General features: G+C 33.1%; 1 protein-coding gene across 6 annotated transcripts in view; it reads right to left on the bottom strand.

The window, feature by feature from the left end:
• The window catches only part of LOC129958356 (serine/threonine-protein phosphatase with EF-hands 2-like), a 136,712-nt gene that overhangs the window by 70,319 nt on the left and 48,421 nt on the right, over positions 1-17,972 (bottom strand). For all 6 annotated transcript variants that reach the window (XM_056070786.1, XM_056070788.1, XM_056070789.1 and 3 more), the window contains 2 exons: positions 10,323-10,489; positions 8,632-8,793 (listed from right to left, as the gene is read on the bottom strand). In XM_056070786.1, the coding sequence (XP_055926761.1) occupies positions 8,632-8,793; positions 10,323-10,489 (329 nt within the window). The remainder of the gene's footprint in view (positions 1-8,631; positions 8,794-10,322; positions 10,490-17,972) is intronic.

The following is a 17,972-nucleotide window of genomic DNA, read 5'->3' as shown; positions in this document are numbered from 1 at the left end:
TCATTTTGAACCACAGTCAGATGACGAGGACGACACTTAAGCTGGCACCCCCCTCTCCACACCACACCAGCTGGAGGATGTTTGGTGGGATGACGGATTTAACGTGCAACAGACCCCCTTACACGACGGTTCTTCGGTGAAATCGGGTCACGAGCCTGAAACCTTCCAGTTCCGAAGCCGAGACATTACCACCATGTCACCGCGGCCCCTGGTACGACTGAAACTGATGACATAGACGGTTAATAGATAAGCCTGCTTAGCGCGATGAGAAAGAAGCTTTTGGGACACCATAATAGGTCTGCATTCCCTGAACGTAATTTGGGGCTAAGATAGAGAAGGAAGGAAAATCTCCGAATAGCTGTAAATAATTTCATGCTCAACTTGTGTCAAAAGTAAGGTTAAGTGACAGCTAACCATGTCAAATGGAATAGATGATATGGCTGCCAAAAATCTTTTATAAATATAGTTAAGACTTTATTTCGTGAACGCTGAAATTACTTTTGCAACAACCTAACAAAAAATCCATTTCAATAAACAATTTCGACTCTCTGATGTATTTTTCATAGATTGCAAAAGAAGAAGCATCTCTTCTATGTAAGCGCAATGGATAAGTAAAATTTGTTTCCTCTACTTTTTGCCAACGACTATCTCTTCATAACACGCTTTCCAAGTTTCCATTTTTACTATTAACCTTTATCGCAAGATAAATAACGACCATTTGCGTGACTGAAATGATTCCTTTTCAATTGAGATGTTTGGGAGACATTTTCTCCTATGAACGTCACGAAATGTCGTTATCTTTATATAAATGTAATAAAAACGAATATAAAAGAAAAAAAATGATTCAAAGAATCTTCCAGAGACCACGCTTTCGCGTGTCTTAAAAGGCTTTCGGTTCAAGTTAAAACTTCCGTTGAGCGTAGAAGCAGCTTACAGGAAGGAAACCTGGTGATTTTCGCCCCATGTTCTAGATTATTTTCTGAGGTTTATTAGGTGTCAAGTTACAAATGTTTAATAGCCAGAAAACTCCTCCTTCTCGGAACTCTAACCTGTTACATCAAAAGATGAAACAAAGTACACACCTGATTTAATCGACACTCACTCAGAGGGTTGTGGAAAGGGTTCTACTAGTTCAAATGAAACAAAAACTGAAAAGTAAATTCTCCACATGATGCGCTCGTCATATATTAAATAATAATAAATAAAACAGAATTTTGGCTATAGATAGAGCTGTAATTTTGTAAAAAAACTAATGTTTTTAATCTTACAGCGCATGCTTAGGTTGAAAATTTCCCGAAAGTAAAACAGGAAGATATCTATACAAAAGTTTTAAAAATACTATAACGTCTTTTTGCTTCTTTGTTTTGAAGAAATTATATGTACAAAAGTTCAAACTTATTTTATGAAGTGAAAACTATATTACAACACGTTGACAAGTTTTGAGATATTAGAATTTCACTCATGTCAATACATAAATTCAAAATGCAATATTCATGCAAAAGCTTCACTCTAGCTTTGCGATGTTAGAACGAGGAATTTTTAAAATAGTACTGGCGATCATTTATTATTTTGCAATAGCTTAGCCTCCTCACCAGTCCCAGCATATTCATGCAAATGCTTCACTCTAGCTTTTCAATGTTAGAACGATAAATTTTTAAAATAGTACTGGCGATCATTTATTATTTTGCAATAGCTTCGCCTCCTCATCAGTCCCAGCATATTCATGCAAGTGCTTCAGTCTAGCTTTTCGATGTTAGAACGATAAATTTTTAAAATAGTACTGGCGATCATTTATTATTTTGCAATAACTTCGCCTCCTCATCAGTCCCAGCATATTCAATGTAATGTTAGGATATGGGACTAAATTTATTATAAAAATGTTATGCTTCTTTTTGTAATTAATTTTTACTATTATTTTTGGATTCTCTTATCTGACTTCTTTTTAATTCATTTTTATTTTTATTCAGATTTTTACTTTCTCGTATAAGAAGTATGCAATGAGAAAATATTGCAATCGCAAAAAATTCAAATTCGAGATTTCCACGAATTTCCAGTTTCGGATTCTTTGAATCCAAAAAAGAATTAAAAAAAACAAAACAAAAAAACACCGTTTTTGGAACTGTATCTGCATGTCTATCTGTAAACACCATAACACAAAGATGTTTTGAGCTAGACAGATGAAATTTAGAACATAGTTTTTTCCACCAAATTTGTAGATATATATCAAATTTTGAACGAAATCCATTCAGAGGAAGTTTGTGTGTTCAACTGTTCGGATATCAATCATCGTAATAAATACAGAACCAAAAGAATAGATAAATAAAAATTTGTATAAAAATTTAGCATCTATAGTCTAGGTCTTTATCAAATGTGGAATCAAATTCGTCTAGGAATTGACTGTCTGCCATTCAGTGCTTTCACAAGCATGTAATCGCGGTAATTCAAAAACTCAATGACTTAAATATCTGAAATTCGGCATCTATTTTTGTGACTAAAACTGTAGGTCTCTGTCAAATTTTGGTTTCAATCGGTCGGAAAGAAATACATATTCGGCGTTCTGAAACTTGTGTATTAACCGAATCCCAGAGATTAATAGCCAATGATCTCATGTTAATAATCTTTCGTAATTATTGTTCGCTACTTATATGCAATTAATAATGCTATTTACTTACACTCCCTTTATTTAGATAATGCATAAGTAAATTTGTTAAAGAGTCTTCGAGAAAGTTTCTGTGAGATCATTCCACTTATTTTATATATACATATATACAGGATGTCCCTGAATTCATTGGCCTAACTTTAAAAGTTGGCAAGATACGTATAAAGAAGCATTTTTTGTGCGGCAATGAGTGGTCGGAAATGAGAAATTTTGGCGGGAGAACAAAAATGCCGAGGAAAAGAAAAAGAAGCTCTTTACTTACATAATATTACAGTAAGTGCACAAATGTGCCAACTCCAACATTTATACAAGCCTGGTAACGTCTAACAAGTGATAGGCGTACTCTTTCAGACATGCCTAGTGTTTCAAGAACAATTGCAGCAGCAACTGAATGTTTTACAATGAGGTTCTCATCAGAGTCAATTGGGGTTTCGTAAACATTGTATTTTCCCGCCTTGCTCGTACTTACTTACACTTACTTGCTCTCTCACTGGAGGGGGGGGGAACCTCATATATGAGGATATTTCCTACCGATGCCGGAACGTACTTGCCACTGGAAGGGTTGCACCATGACCGGTGATGCCCTATGGCCCTTAAGCCCCGCTCCGATGACCTTAGTCTTACGGATTTGGTCATGAATCTGCCAACTGACCCATTGTTGGACCACTCCCGCCTGTGGACAGTGATTGGGATCTTCCCGAAAACTGTCAGTAAAAAGAACTGACATCAAAGAACCCCAGAAAACCGCAAGAGAGGAGAAGTCATCCATCTGACTCTCCGACCCGCCACGTAGGCACGCGGATTTAAATCATAAAACTAAACGACTGGACCGCCGACACAGCAACACTGTTGGGAACTGTGGTTGAGTCCTAAGGGCCATCACCGGCAACGGTACAACCCTCCCCGAAGGAAGTACGTCCCGTCATCGATGGGAGGAATCAGATACCCCACCTATTTCTGTACCCTCCAGGGTGGCGATATCCAACAACCATGCCGGAAGCATCTCATCCTCATTTCGAGGTGCCTCCCGGGGGTTAAACGAGAGGGGAAAGAGGGCACAATGTGCCAATCTCAAGGCGGGAACAGGTCGTCGGAACAGGGCTTTAGGACTCAATCTTAGTTCCCGCCAGTGCTGCTATCCCGGCGGTCCGGTCAATCAGATAAATCCGTTTTCCTTATTGGCGGGTCGAAGTAGCCGATTTTGGTATACCTACTTGTTCCGCCTACACTTTGCATTTCCATATTACCATACAAAAAATGCTTATTTATATTGTTTTATCTATCTTTAAAATTTGGCCCATGAATTCAGAAACACCCTGTTTATATATGTATATATATAATATTTAAAAGATGACCAGAGCATCATCTGATCATCTGAAATACTTGTTTGAATTTCGATTCAATTGGACAAATAGAATGCCATTCTTAGTTAAAAAAAATAGAAAAATATTCTTTGGTTATTTTATTTTAGAAATCCAAGGATTGTGTCCAGCAGCCTTCAGTTCTGAAATGAAGCGTCTAAAATCTAAAGTCGGTTTTTTTAATTTTTTAAAAAATCCAAATTATTTTAACTGTGCTGACTTCAAAAAAACATAATGCAAATTCCATATGGAAATTTGAAATACTTATTTACCAGGGTATTTGTTATATTATTACAACCCGAAAAGTCTGCCTCTATCCTCCTCTACCTGAGTATCCAGTGTGGTCCGAATGACCGGCATCGTGACAGCCGGAATTAGGGAACTGAGGATGAAGGTCTAAAAACTATGACTGAAACAGCCGTTCCCACCGACAACGCTCAACCTCTTCCGTAGGAGGAAAGTTCGTATTTTATATGGAGGACCCCATAAAATTATTTTACCCATCAACGAAGAGACAGCTTGATTATTTATATGGCAGTTTCTCAACCATGTACTCGTGGCGTCTCCTAATTGCTACTATTCTTTTATATGGCATGTAAAATAGAAAAAATATATATGTAAAGATTTTTATTTGCAAAGCTATCTCAAATATTCATATCTACATATATTAAAATATTCAAGAAATTAATTTTTTCCCCTACAAAAAATGTAATAATGTGAAAAAAAATTGTAATAATTAAAATCTCAAAGATGGCATTTTCACAAATTGATGCATTCTGGATCTTCCTGAGTTCGAAAAAAATTCCACAACATTTTTGGAATTATATATGTTTGTCTTTGAAAACTATAACTCACAAATGGAGCAAACTAGACGAATAAAATTTGGTGTGTGGTCCTGAACAGGAAAATGTTCCATTTGTACCAAATTCTGGATAAAAATTGCTAAATGTATGAATGTCTGTGGGTCTGATGATTCTCGATAAGAAAAAAACACAAAAATCTAGACTTATGAAATTTTGCATATAGCAGTATTTCAAATATATTTCAGTTTTTAGTCTATTTCAAATTATGAGCAAAATCAACTAAAGTGTGTGTGTGGGGGGGGGGACTGGCATGTCTATTCGTAACTATGATCACAATAATTTAGAACCGCAACAAGCTATGCAAATGAAATTTGGTATGTATTTTTGTACCACAAATATAATACATATCAAATTTTAGATCCAGTAAGAGAATAAAGCTAAAATATATACGCAACTTTTCATAATGCCATGAAGTCAAAGCCAAAATATGTCTTATAGTGTAAGTATATGAAAAAGGCGAGAGGAGAACAGACCCGATGGGCTATTTTATAATTCATCATGATGGAATGAATTCTTGGCCGATAAAATCAGAACTAATGTTAAAAAATATCAAATATCAAATGCATGCGAATGCCATAATATTCTTGAAACTGATATTTCTAAGATATACCTGTTTTTCCGTTCTTCCATTGATTAAATACACTCTCATGTATACAAAAAAAGGAAATTTCTGGGGTACAAATAAATTAATATAAGGTTAAACATTTTTATACTTATCTATTAAGATTTTTATTAATTATGCTAACAATTTACTTAAGAATATAACTTTAAATAATGCAATCTCAAGGTCGTTTTTGAAAAATAAAACTTAAAGGGGGGAAAAAACCATTTTTTAAATTCATCTTCTAAACAATAGAGTTTTTTAATATTTTAATCATTTCCCATTTTTTTTAACCTTCAGATCTCTTGTTTCTCAAACTCATAACCAGGAGGCGTCATCAGTTCGAGAATAAAATATATTTTAATTAATGATTGACTAATAGTCAAATTTTGCAAACTAGTCTACTTTGCACGCTCAACTTGCTCCTCCAGATAAATAACTATTCAAGCTGCTTATCGATTAACATGAAAAACATTTAAAAAAATGTAATCTTATTATTTGAAACGACTGAAAAACATGAATTTAATTCAATCAGTCTATTAAAAATTGTTGAGCGTATAAATTAAAAAGCATATATAGTACATAAAAAAAAAAGACTGAATAAAACGGGGAAAAAAGTGATACTCCTTCTTAGGAGTGAATGACTGATAAAGATATAATGTTGAATGTATTGATAGATGAATATTCATTTCAACATAACATTAAAAACATTATAACACATTGCATATCAAACAAAATTAAAAAAAAAAACATATTAAAAAAGAAAAAAAAATTGTAATTGAAATAATTAAAAGGCATTTTTTATTATGCGGAAATGTAATTAAAATAATCGAAAGACATTTTTTGGAGTTTTTATATAATGAAAAATCATTTTTTTTAAAACAGCAGTTTTGAAAAATATACACATCCTTTCTATAAGCAAGTAATGGCAATTACCCATTCAGGCGACGGTAAAGACTTTAATAATACTGAATTCATCATCTGATGCCTGAAAACAAATCTTTTCAATATTTTTTTTAAAGTAGGCTATTTATTTATAACAGTTAAGTCCTAAAGAAGTGGGTCTGATTGTAAGGCTTCTTGTTCGGGTTAGAGGGTTCAGGCTCGAAGCCCAATTCTGTCACAGAACAACCGTGCAAGAGGGGCTAGTGCACGACAAATCTTTCAGAACCATATGCTCTCTCCCGGTAAGGCGCGGAAACTTGGAGAGGGATATGACAAATCAGGTATCGTTCTCGTCGTCATTTGATTTTGGTTTAATTTTACGGAATCCAAATCAAAAGAGCCAAATTGTTGCTTCAAAGCTGTATGTTAATATAACTAAACCCAAAGAAAAAAGCAGTGGTATAATGATGGTAAAGGCGGCCTGAAACGTATTTTTTTTTTTTTTTGACGCTACAATTTTTTTTGCCGTGGTTTTGTAAATGTAAATGGAATCGCGGTTATGATCATAATTTTTTTGCTCCCTCATCATATTTTGTTTTAAGAAGTGATATTAAAGCACTTAAGTTTTGTCTTTTTGGCCAGGACATTCATACTTCTCTGGCTCTCCTGTTGCTATTCCACAGGAGAGCAAGTGAAAGTTTAATTTAGTTATATAACGTTCCGCTTTGAAAGCCACGGTAGGGCCATTCTGGAACACACCTCGTAATTGTGAACTGCTGTCAGATGACGGAGGCGACACCTGAGATGGCACCCTCTCTCTAAAATTCCGCACTTCACAAACGGGAGTGCATTTGGTGCATGGTGACCGATTTAGCGTGCACCAGCCCCACTTACATGGCGGTTATTCGGTGGAATTGTTTCTCGAACGTCGAACACCCCGTTGCCGAGACTATAATATAAAGTGTATGGTGGCAAACCACCATGTCACCACTGCTTAGAGCGGACTAAAGAGATTCTGAAACAGACGAGTCTTTTCATGGGATATGTTTGTCAAATAAAAAGTACTAGGCATGTCATTTGACTGCTAACTACTACTAGGCATGTCATTTGACTGCTAACTACTACTAGGCATGTCATTTGACTGCCTAGTAGTAGTTAGCATACACTCCACTTTGACATCACTTTCTTTTCCGTTCGGCTGAAGGAGCTCTGCAAACATATGGGAAACACTAAGCAGGTCTTTAAAAAGCACAAGGCTTACTTCGTATCGCAGTATGACATTTCATCCTTTTTTTCTCCCTGCAGTTATGCAGTGGATTTCAAAAAAAAAAATGATGCCACGAATTTGACATGTATTATGTGAGTATGAATTGACTTTTTCGTTCCGAATAAAGAGGACTTAGTTTTAGTTTAGCTATATTAACGTCCCGTTTTAAACCAATACTAGGATTAGTTTGGGACGAACATCGAAATGTTGAACCGTGGTTAGATGACGAGGACGACACTTCAATTGGCACCCTCTCTCCAAGCTTCCACACTACACCAGAGAGAGGACGTTTGACCCCGACGGATTTAACGTGCAGCAGACTCGATTGCACTACGGTTCTTCTGTGGAATCGGGTTTCGAAACTCACGTCCTCTGGTTCCGAATCCGAGACCTTACCATTAGGCCACCGAGGCCCTCAAACAGTGAGGGGAACAAGATTAAAAGATAAAAGATGCGCAGAAAATCTAATCTACAAACGCAAATTTAGAACATAAAAACCTCTAGAATAAAAATAAAACATATTATAATCTTACATCAAAAAAAAAAAAATTACATCTTAACCCTATTTAACTATAAAAAAAAATGTAATATTTAAAGTTACGTTTTCATGGCAGCTTTATTCAATAGAAAAAAAACTTTACATTTTAGCTGTATGCAATTAAAAAAATCTCTACATTACACAGCCTTGTCCAGCAATAATAAAAAAAGAATATATTGTAACCTTTTTCAATCAAAAAAGAAGAATCTCTTCATTACAGCCTTATTCAATCAAAAAAGAAGAATCTCTACATTATAGCCTTATTCAATCAAAAAATAAGAATTTCTACATTACAGCCTTATTCAATCAAAAAAGAAGAATCTCTACATTACACCCTTATTCAATCAAAAAAGAAGAATCTCTACATTATAGCTTTATTCAATTAAAAAAATTGCTGGAATCCAGACAATTTTTAAAAAAAATTATATATATATATATATTGCAAAATAGATCTTACCTTATAGAACACGGTCAACAAATCTTCCAGTTTTCCATGCAGGTCTCCACAAACTGTAATCTGTTTTGAATGAACGGTCGAAGCGTAACTGATGTTCGGCTTGTATTTAAGTATGTTACGTGCTTCATGAATGACTGATAGTACGTATTTAGCATGAAGAGTCTGGAAAGAGAATTAGAATGAATTTAAATATAAGAAGAAATATTTTTAAAAAGCAAAATTCAAAAATGTATTGAATTATAGAAAGTAATTTCATTTTTAAAAAATTTAGGTTAAATCAAAAATCGCAAAAACATGAGGCGTTACTATTGTAATTGCTTTTTTTCCATGGTTTCACAACCAAACTTGCCAGATTCCGGTGTTTTTCATTCGAATTCGTCAATAATTCAATTTTTTTGTCTTTAATTTCGTGAATTTCTTATGAATTTGACTGTTCGTGTGTCCTTGAATTTTGTATGTACATGATGTTGAAATATCATCCTTGAATTTCCGAACAACATAATGCCGAAATGCGCCTATATTTTGATCGTCTGTATTAAAATATCGAATTTATTTTGGTTCATTCTATTTGAAAAATAAAAACTGTAAAATACTTTTTATTTCCGAATAATTTTTACTAATTAAATATGTATATATTTTAGGACCTCAAAGATCACAATTGAACAATTATTTAAGATAGAATCCAAAATTTTACATTCTAGGGAATTAAATTTTTTAAAAAAAAAATGAACTCTTTAGTTGTACGCTGTACTGATTATTTTGAAACTTGATTTTACAATCATTGCATTCGAAATACTGTAGAATATTTATTTAAAGAAACTGCTATTTTTAAAACTATTAAAGCTCTTTAAAAATTATTATTATTTTTTTTACTAAAAATAATTATTTTTTATTTATTAAATATCTATAATGCAATAAAGTTTTTTACATTCAAAAGAAATTCTTAATGCTATTTTTAGTTTTAGAAGCTCGACAAGAATTATGAATTTATTTTTTAATTTCTGAAACGCCTAAAACGCCCATTCAAACAAGATACAGCAATTCCGAATATATATGGAAAAATTCAGCTTCAGTCTCTTAAATGGAATTTACTGAATAACCGAGGTGCATGTTTTGCTCATTAGAGTGACTGGTTTTTTAATTAGGCTAAGCAAAACTCACTTATATCATTTCGTTAATGCCATTTTTAGTTTTAGAAACTGCTTTCTCTTTCTGTAATCATTTTCAGAAACAGTATATCTTTATTCAAATTTTTCAAAAAATTGAATTTTTCCTGCCGTCCCCTAAGATTTGGATTAATCCCTATAATTTTTTTGAAAATATTTTTGGGCAATTCCTAAATTAGGCATCGTATCTTAAAGAATTAATGCATTTCTTAAGATATTGTTTTTTCATTCGAAATATCAGTAAAATTATTTCAAGTTAAATATGTAGAAATAATAATAAAATATAATCTAATGTTTCAGATTTTATAAAAATGTTTTACTCTTCACAAGACAGAAAAATGTCTTTGCAGAAACTGCCGTACGTTTGGATAATACTTATGAAGTACAAGTGAACATAATTTACAGTCACTCCGGAGAAGTTTTCGCTTAATTTATTTATATAAACTTTTCTAAAAGTAATTTAATTCATTAAATAAGGAAATAGCAGAGTAATTTATTTAAATAATTTTTCTAAAGTGCACTTACCTTTCGGTGTTTATAGTACTCGATCAGAGTCAGGACAGTCTGAGCATTCATTGGATGTCTGATTTTTATACCTCTGTATTCAGGCTCCACTTTGATTGTCCTCGGATTAGTCTTTTTTTGCAACTCATCATCTTCTCCTTCCTCCTCCAGCTCAAGTAGGCTTTTTCCTGCTCAAATACAAGACATAAGAAGTTTTTTTGTAACTCACCCTTAAAACCGAAATATCAGTCTTAAATAATAAGAAGATATGCCATAGCTATTAAAATAATATTGCATTCAGTATTAAAAGAATTAAGAATTAATTTTTCCTACACTGAAGCGCCCGAAGTGCCCATTCAAGCAAAGTACGGCGATCGCCCGAATATCCATACAAAAATTCCACTTCAATTCATAATTAAATAGTTTTTGATCAATCTTTACTCATCAGAATGGCTCGTTTTTTATTTAAGTTAAGCAGAACCCACTTATGTTTTATCAAATCCTTAAAAACGCAAGCGGTTTATAGGAGAGAAGGGGGGGGGGAGATTTCTCTCATTTTTAAAAATGAAACTTATGCGTTTTATTATTTTGATATCTCACTGCTACGTTTCTGTTAAGAATCAGAGGACTAATTCATTCGGTACCAAAGCATAAGGAAAAAAATCTACTTCCACTGCCCATGCGTTTTATTATTTAAACATAATAAAAATTGTCAAGGGAAAGAAAAACAAAGTAAAAAGTTTCTTAAAAATGTAAGCTATTTTTCAACTTTTTAAAACTTTTTAAAAATTGCATCCAATTCTTTTCTGGGTTTTTTAGAAAAGATATTGTGTATCTGAAAAATAACAATAAATAACTTAAACTTGTTTTGTAACTTAACGTATCTGTACAAGACACCATTTGATAGCAATTGTTATCATAAATCGACAATTAAACCTTCTGGAATATTCGTGACGCCGAGCTCAGGTTAAAAATTCGAGACACTTCATTTGTGTGACGTTAGCAGAGGAAAGGTTAATTATATATTCCTGTTAAAACAAGCACAAATGAAAAGCGACAAACGATGCAAGCGTAAGAAAATTAATAGCTGCAACTTTGTTGTAAGTGTCACATAAAATAGAAGCAGATTATTTTCCTTATACCTCAGTTTAACACTAATTCCGAAGGCCGCGGCAGCCTGGTAGCAAGATCTCGGCTTCGGACCAGGCGGGTTTCGGGTTCGAGACCAGATTCCCCCCCAAAAACCGTAGTGTAAGCAGGTCTAGTGCACGTTAAATCCGACGGGAACAGCAGTCCGATTGCTGGTGTGTAGCGGAAATTTTTAATGGGGATGTTAGCTCAGATGCCGTTCTTGTCATCTGACCACGGTTCAAAATTAACGAGGTCCGTACCAAAATAGCCCTATTGTTGTTTAAAAAAACGGAATGTTAATATAGCTAAACCAAACTAAACTCTAATTCTAACCTATTCACAAACAAATGGATTTGTCTGTCAAAATCTAAGCGTTGGTTCTACAATGCTTATTAAAACTTCGTGTATTAGCCTAAAGTTGTTCAATCAGGGCGTATGTTTATGTACTGTATATTCTGATAGAATTCCTGGGAATGAGAAAAACTGTACAATTAACCAAAATGCAGAATTGATATGGTTTCGGCGATGAAGGAGTTATTTCGTAGCATTCGATACCCCACTGCACAAGATTCTTAAAATATGCACAGCTCTGTTCAAACCATCAACATGCTGGTACTATTTCAGATATAATACGGCTTCCGCTGGTATCAGGTTGCGCACAATACTGATGACTACATTAAAGAAAAATGAAGTTCAACAAAGTTCCAATGTTTTAACAGCTATAATTACTAGGAGTATCCATAAATTAAGTTTCATTAAAGATTTTTTTGAAAAAGAAGCTTTTATAAGAAAAGCACTTTTATTGAAAAATAATGCCCAAGGTATTTTTCAACATAATTGCCACCATTGTTGAAGCATTTATATTAGCAGAACACGAGCTTTAGTATGACCTTGTCAGAGAAAACTGCCACCTACTCTGATGAAGAAGTTAACTGGGAATTTGAGACAAATGCTTTGGCAGTGTCGTAAGGCTGAATATTTGATTCTCCTTAACATTCTATTTAATTTCTGTAAGCAAATCATCATCAGTCAGAGATCTCTGTCCACTGAATTCTTCATTATCAAAATTTTCATGTCATTCATTGATCACCGTCCTTCACAAATTTGTCTGTGAATTTCAATTGGTTGTGTGTGTCTAGTATTAAGAAAGCGGATGACAGAACATAATTAACATATGGTGGGATATTAGGTCTTTTAAAAACATTTTAAATGATCAACATGCCGCCGACGCAATACTCAGGAATCCAATTACATATTTGTTTGCCAGTGAATGGCAAAGTGTACGTGCATGTGTGAAATCATGACAGCAAAGCTCCCGCGGCAAAAATTAAAAACTGAACTTAGTATCTGGATACCTCTCGTATAATAATGCCACAATTAAAATTTGAGTACTTCAGTTTGTATACCTTACAATGATTGATATGATTAAATTCGCTTGTTGTATATCTGAAAAGAAACAAGTTTTTACTCGTCCTATTCTAAATATTCAAGACGGATTTTTTTCTTTATATATAGGGAGCTGAAGCATTGATTTTCAAAGCAAATGAGTAGGTTTCAGAAATGGAATTAATAGTTAAGATATCTAGTTAATTATAATAATTAGTACACTTAGACAGCATTGTCATATCTGTCTCTTTAATATACTTCAGGAGAGATCTTGAGTTTTTAAATGTGGTTATTTTTTTTATTTTCTTTCTTTTACTTTCTCCCATACGAAGTGTATAAAAGTATCGCAATCATCAAAATATTCGAACTCGAGATTTTGACAATCTTTTCATATCAGACTTCTCTGAGCCCGAAAAAATTGTTTGGCATTATGTTTGTCTGTCTGTCTGCGAATAGGATAACTAACAAATGCTTTGAACTAGACTGCAAGAATTTAGTATAAGGACTTTAAACCAAATTTCTTGATTTTTATCTAAATTTTGAACAAAACTTATTCAGAGGAAATCTGTTTGTTCTGCTTTCTGAAAACAAGTTAATACGATAAAGACGAAAAGAGCTAGACAAATAACATTTAGCACACAAATTTAATATTTGAAACATAGATTTATATCAAATTTTGTGTCAAATCTCACAAAGGGTTGTCCGATTGTCGATTTATACTTCCGCCGACAGAAATGTAAACGAAATGAATTAACCCTTTTTAAGGCCATGAAAAGTATGCTTCCCACCAAATTGATCAATCTTTGTATGAAATTATGTAGGTTGGTATAAGTTCTGACAAATTTTTTTTAGAAAGATGGAAACTTAGATGGTTCAGTTCTTTATCTTACGCAAAATGATGTGTCTTGATTTGTTACTTAATTTTTAATGATTAAATGATTAAATTTAATTAAGAGTAAAATAGTTTTGAGTAGACATATAGTATTTCTTTACAACAAATCGCGTATTTATAGATAAAATCAATAACTAATGCAGCTACAATTTAAAGTATTCGCTTTATGCATAAAACCAAAAGATTCGTTCAACATAAAAAAACCAAATTCTTATCTTTTCTGAACAGTTTATTTTCAGCCGTTTGTCTCAGAGATATCATATGCCAATTTGCATTCCGGTTTTCCTCCCATATCTCTTATTCGTATCAAGTAGTATCATTTGATGGAGTACTTTTGTAATCAATTGTCGATTACTTTACATCCGAATTCGCGTTTGTTAGCTGGAAATGTGGATAAAATGTCAATGCTATTGATGATAGTTCTCCAAAAAAGAAAGGGAAGTCTTGTCCCTAGGTAATGAAGTGAATGAAACAACGATTAATTTTGCTGACGGTGATCGATTAGGTCACTCGATACAATTCTTCTTGATTATCTTGTCGATGTCCACACTTGGCTGCCAGAATTTCCCACGTACATAATGGCGATACCATTATTCACTGCGATTGAAAGTTCCCCTTGCTGAAACAGTTCCCTTTTCTTACTTGAAGTTCAATGATCTATTTACTGCCTCAGGCGTGGTTTATGTTTTTATTTAGCAGAGGGAAGCGCTTTGGTTGCATTAGAAAATAAAAGGGAATAAACCATTTGTTGAAATTACATAACAGGTGGGAAAAAGGCAATTAATAAAGAGTTCGTTTGAATCTAACCTTATAATTTCCCAATCTCTTTTAATCCGTATTAGCGATAATTCACTTGTTTTTATTCAGTTTTTAGTACTAATTATTAAGATGGTAAGAGGTGAAATATTTTTGTCAAGCAATAAAAAATATTTTAATTCCTACCAAATGAATATACCAATGAATCACTGCATTCGCGCTTAATATTATTGTTAAACGATTTGCCAAACTCTAAGAAATATTCGTTCCGCTCATTATTACATATAAAATCATTTAGAACAGCGGGAGGGGGTCCCCCCCCCAGAAATCTTCTCCCATATTCCTTAATAAAAGTGTTATTCCTCTCCCTCCTGTATAAAAAGTGGCATCTTGCGCAAGTCCGTGAGCGCCACTAACAGATTTTTATTTTTAGAGTCGCACATGAGCGTTTTTTGCTTTGTATTATAGTCAAGAAAGCTGAATATGTATTTTCAAAGCATTTTTCGATCGATTAAAACCAAATTTTGACGCAGAACAATAATTTTAGTAACTATCACATTCTAAATTTACTTTATCAAAGTCGTTGTGTTTTTAGTTGTCAAGTTTATATATATATGCAAATACACAAACCGACAGACAGTCGACCGTTTAAGGGATTTGGTGCAACATTTGACTCGAGTCTACACTTTAAATGTTAAACCTATGAACCAAATTTTAGCAATCTAGGACACTTTCTTTTGTAATTATCGTGTTAACTTGTATTCGAACAGCCGGATGGACAGTCTCCTTCTGAAGATATTTCGTTCAAAATTTGCAGGATTTCAAGATAATGGTGCAAATAATACATACCAAATTTCATTCCTCTAGCTCAATTCGTTTTTAAGTTATCAGGTTCGCAGACTGGCAGAATTCTATGTATTTTTCGGTCTCAGAGAGGTCAAAATCTCGATGTCGAATTTTTGACGATTGCAATACGTTCTGTTTGTACACTTACAAGCAACGACAACAATAAAACAACAAACAAAAAAATATACAAAAAAATAAAAACATTTATTTTTGAAATAGAAGAAAGCTACTAACTGCTTTTTAGTTATTTGTCTGCTGAAGGAAAAGCAGTTCTTTCATTTCTCCAAAAAACTGTCATTCTACTTTTTACAATAGTCAATGCAATTGATTTACTAAGCGTCTCATTTGTTTTTAAAATTCTATCTTTAATGGGCAGTGAAATAAATTTTGCTATGAAATTGACCGACGATGCATCGCTCGTCATATTTTGTGCTCTTGTATATTTTCTGCAATTTTGAAGGTATTTTTCGGATGCCAAAATTTAACGGCTGATCTTTGACTTCAGGCAGACGAGTACATTGGATGAGGGGGGGGGGGAGGATATGAAATGAAGAGCCCGTTGGGGAGAAATAATGGGGTTGCAATAAATATGAGTATTTCTACTTCTCCTAATTTATTAAAATGAACTCGCCTGATATCCCATGATGCTTACATCTCAGTCATGGAAGCCAGGGAATATGTAAAAGTAGGGTTCAATATATTAAAGTTATGCTTTGATAATTAACTTGATTATCATATGTGATGGAACTTTCAATTAAATCAATGGATTAAAAGAAAAATGCCATTTATTATGAATCAAAGAGTTATGTAAATAAAGTCAAAGTATTATGTACTGACATAAAAAATGAAAACATTTACAATAATTTGGTTAATTTTTTTCAGGACTTTTATCAATTTTATTATTGCTGCCATTTGATGAATTGCTTTAAATTCATTTCGTTGTTTAACCTATCTAAATATTCTAACTTTTAGAATTGGATGAAGAAGCTGAATTTTTCATAATTAATAATGGATACTTCTGACTGTTTTTCATATCTGGTAAAAGCATGATACTGCATATTCATTCCTGATGTGGAGAAAAAAGTCAATTTCCTTGCTTAACCTATCTGAATATTCTAAATTTTAAAATAAGATGGAAAAAACTGAATTTTTCGTAACTAATAATGAATAGTTCTGACTGTTTTTCATTTCTGGTAAGATCATGATACTGTATATTCATTCGTGATGTGAAAAAAAAAGTCAATTTCCTTGCCGAATCTATCTGATTATAAATTTTAAAAGAGAATTAAAAAAAATTTTTTTGGGGGGGGAACTAATAATGAATAGATTTGATGGTTTCTCATCTCTGGTAAGAGCATGAGACTACATGTTCATCCCTGATACGAAAAAAAAGCCAGAAATATTTGTTACTTCTTCAGAAAAATTTAATTTTTTCTTTCTTTTAGGATGTTTTAAAAATTGATATAGGTGGCGTTGCTTATTTAGTACGATTTTCTACATCAGACGATAATTGCCCTTTTCGCTGACAAACTCCCCCATAACAAACTCTTTTCAGACTCTAAGTGTGCACACGTAAGAAAGATACATAAACACTTTGGAAGTGGGAGTGATTTTTAGTAGTTTAGAACACGTAATATGGGTAAATTCAGTTATTGCATGCAATTTCTATTATTGCACATATCCATCACACAAGTGAGATTACAACCTCTTATGAACAAAAACTTTCGGTTTTTGATTGCAATCCTAGTCCTCCCTTCCTCCAAGTATTTGGAAAGCACTTTGAAGGGGGAGATTTCAGATAAATTTATTTGATTTTACTTTATTTATCTTTAATTAATACGTAATGATAGATGGATTAGAAATTTTTATTAGAAGTATTAGAAATTTCATAGTTTCAACTACTATCTACAGCCTATTACTACTGTCTACAATCTACTACTACTATCTACAAACTTGTACTACTATCTACAGCCGATATAACATTGGTATTTGCTTGAAGCGTTCATAATCCTTCCACGTAGTCATCATTGTTGTTTACATCTTGTATCTAGCGACCTAAAATTCGTAGAATATATGAAGCAATATTCGTTTTGTTGACGGTTTGGATTGGAGAATTTTATCGCTTTAAGAATTGCTGGAATAGTTCGGAAGAAATCATTGCGGTATTTTTTTCTCTTCTCGCAAGGAATGGAATTTATTTTACCCATATTTAAGCTACGTAATTATGTGATTTGTTTTCAGTAAATGAATCCTTCAGGGCACTCGATTAATAAACATTTCAGTGATATTTATTTCGATTTTCTTCGATAAAAATACAAGATGTCCATGAATTATTCACCTTATAAAGATTTGTTATAAGTAATACAGAATGAGAGATGGGAAAAAAAAAGATTTACTGAATTTTATTTAGCACTTTTAAAAATTATATTTATATACTTCATGTCACTAGTTGATAGGAGAATATAAAGTCTGTTCTCCATTTTCTCTAAACGTTGTTAAGCAATTCCTGTAACTGTTTCTGCGGTGATTCGATTCATTGATTCTTCGTCATTGTGATCCCCTACCGTAAAAACTCGGGTTTTTTTAGATTCCCCCATAATAAATAGGGGAGTGATGTATTACTGGATGAATAAAAGTTGTCATAAAAGTTGATGAATGTT

This window comes from Argiope bruennichi, chromosome X1 (genome assembly GCF_947563725.1).
Source record: "Argiope bruennichi chromosome X1, qqArgBrue1.1, whole genome shotgun sequence".
Classification (NCBI taxonomy): domain Eukaryota; kingdom Metazoa; phylum Arthropoda; class Arachnida; order Araneae; family Araneidae; genus Argiope; species Argiope bruennichi.
This window is presented reverse-complemented; position numbering and strand designations above follow the sequence as displayed.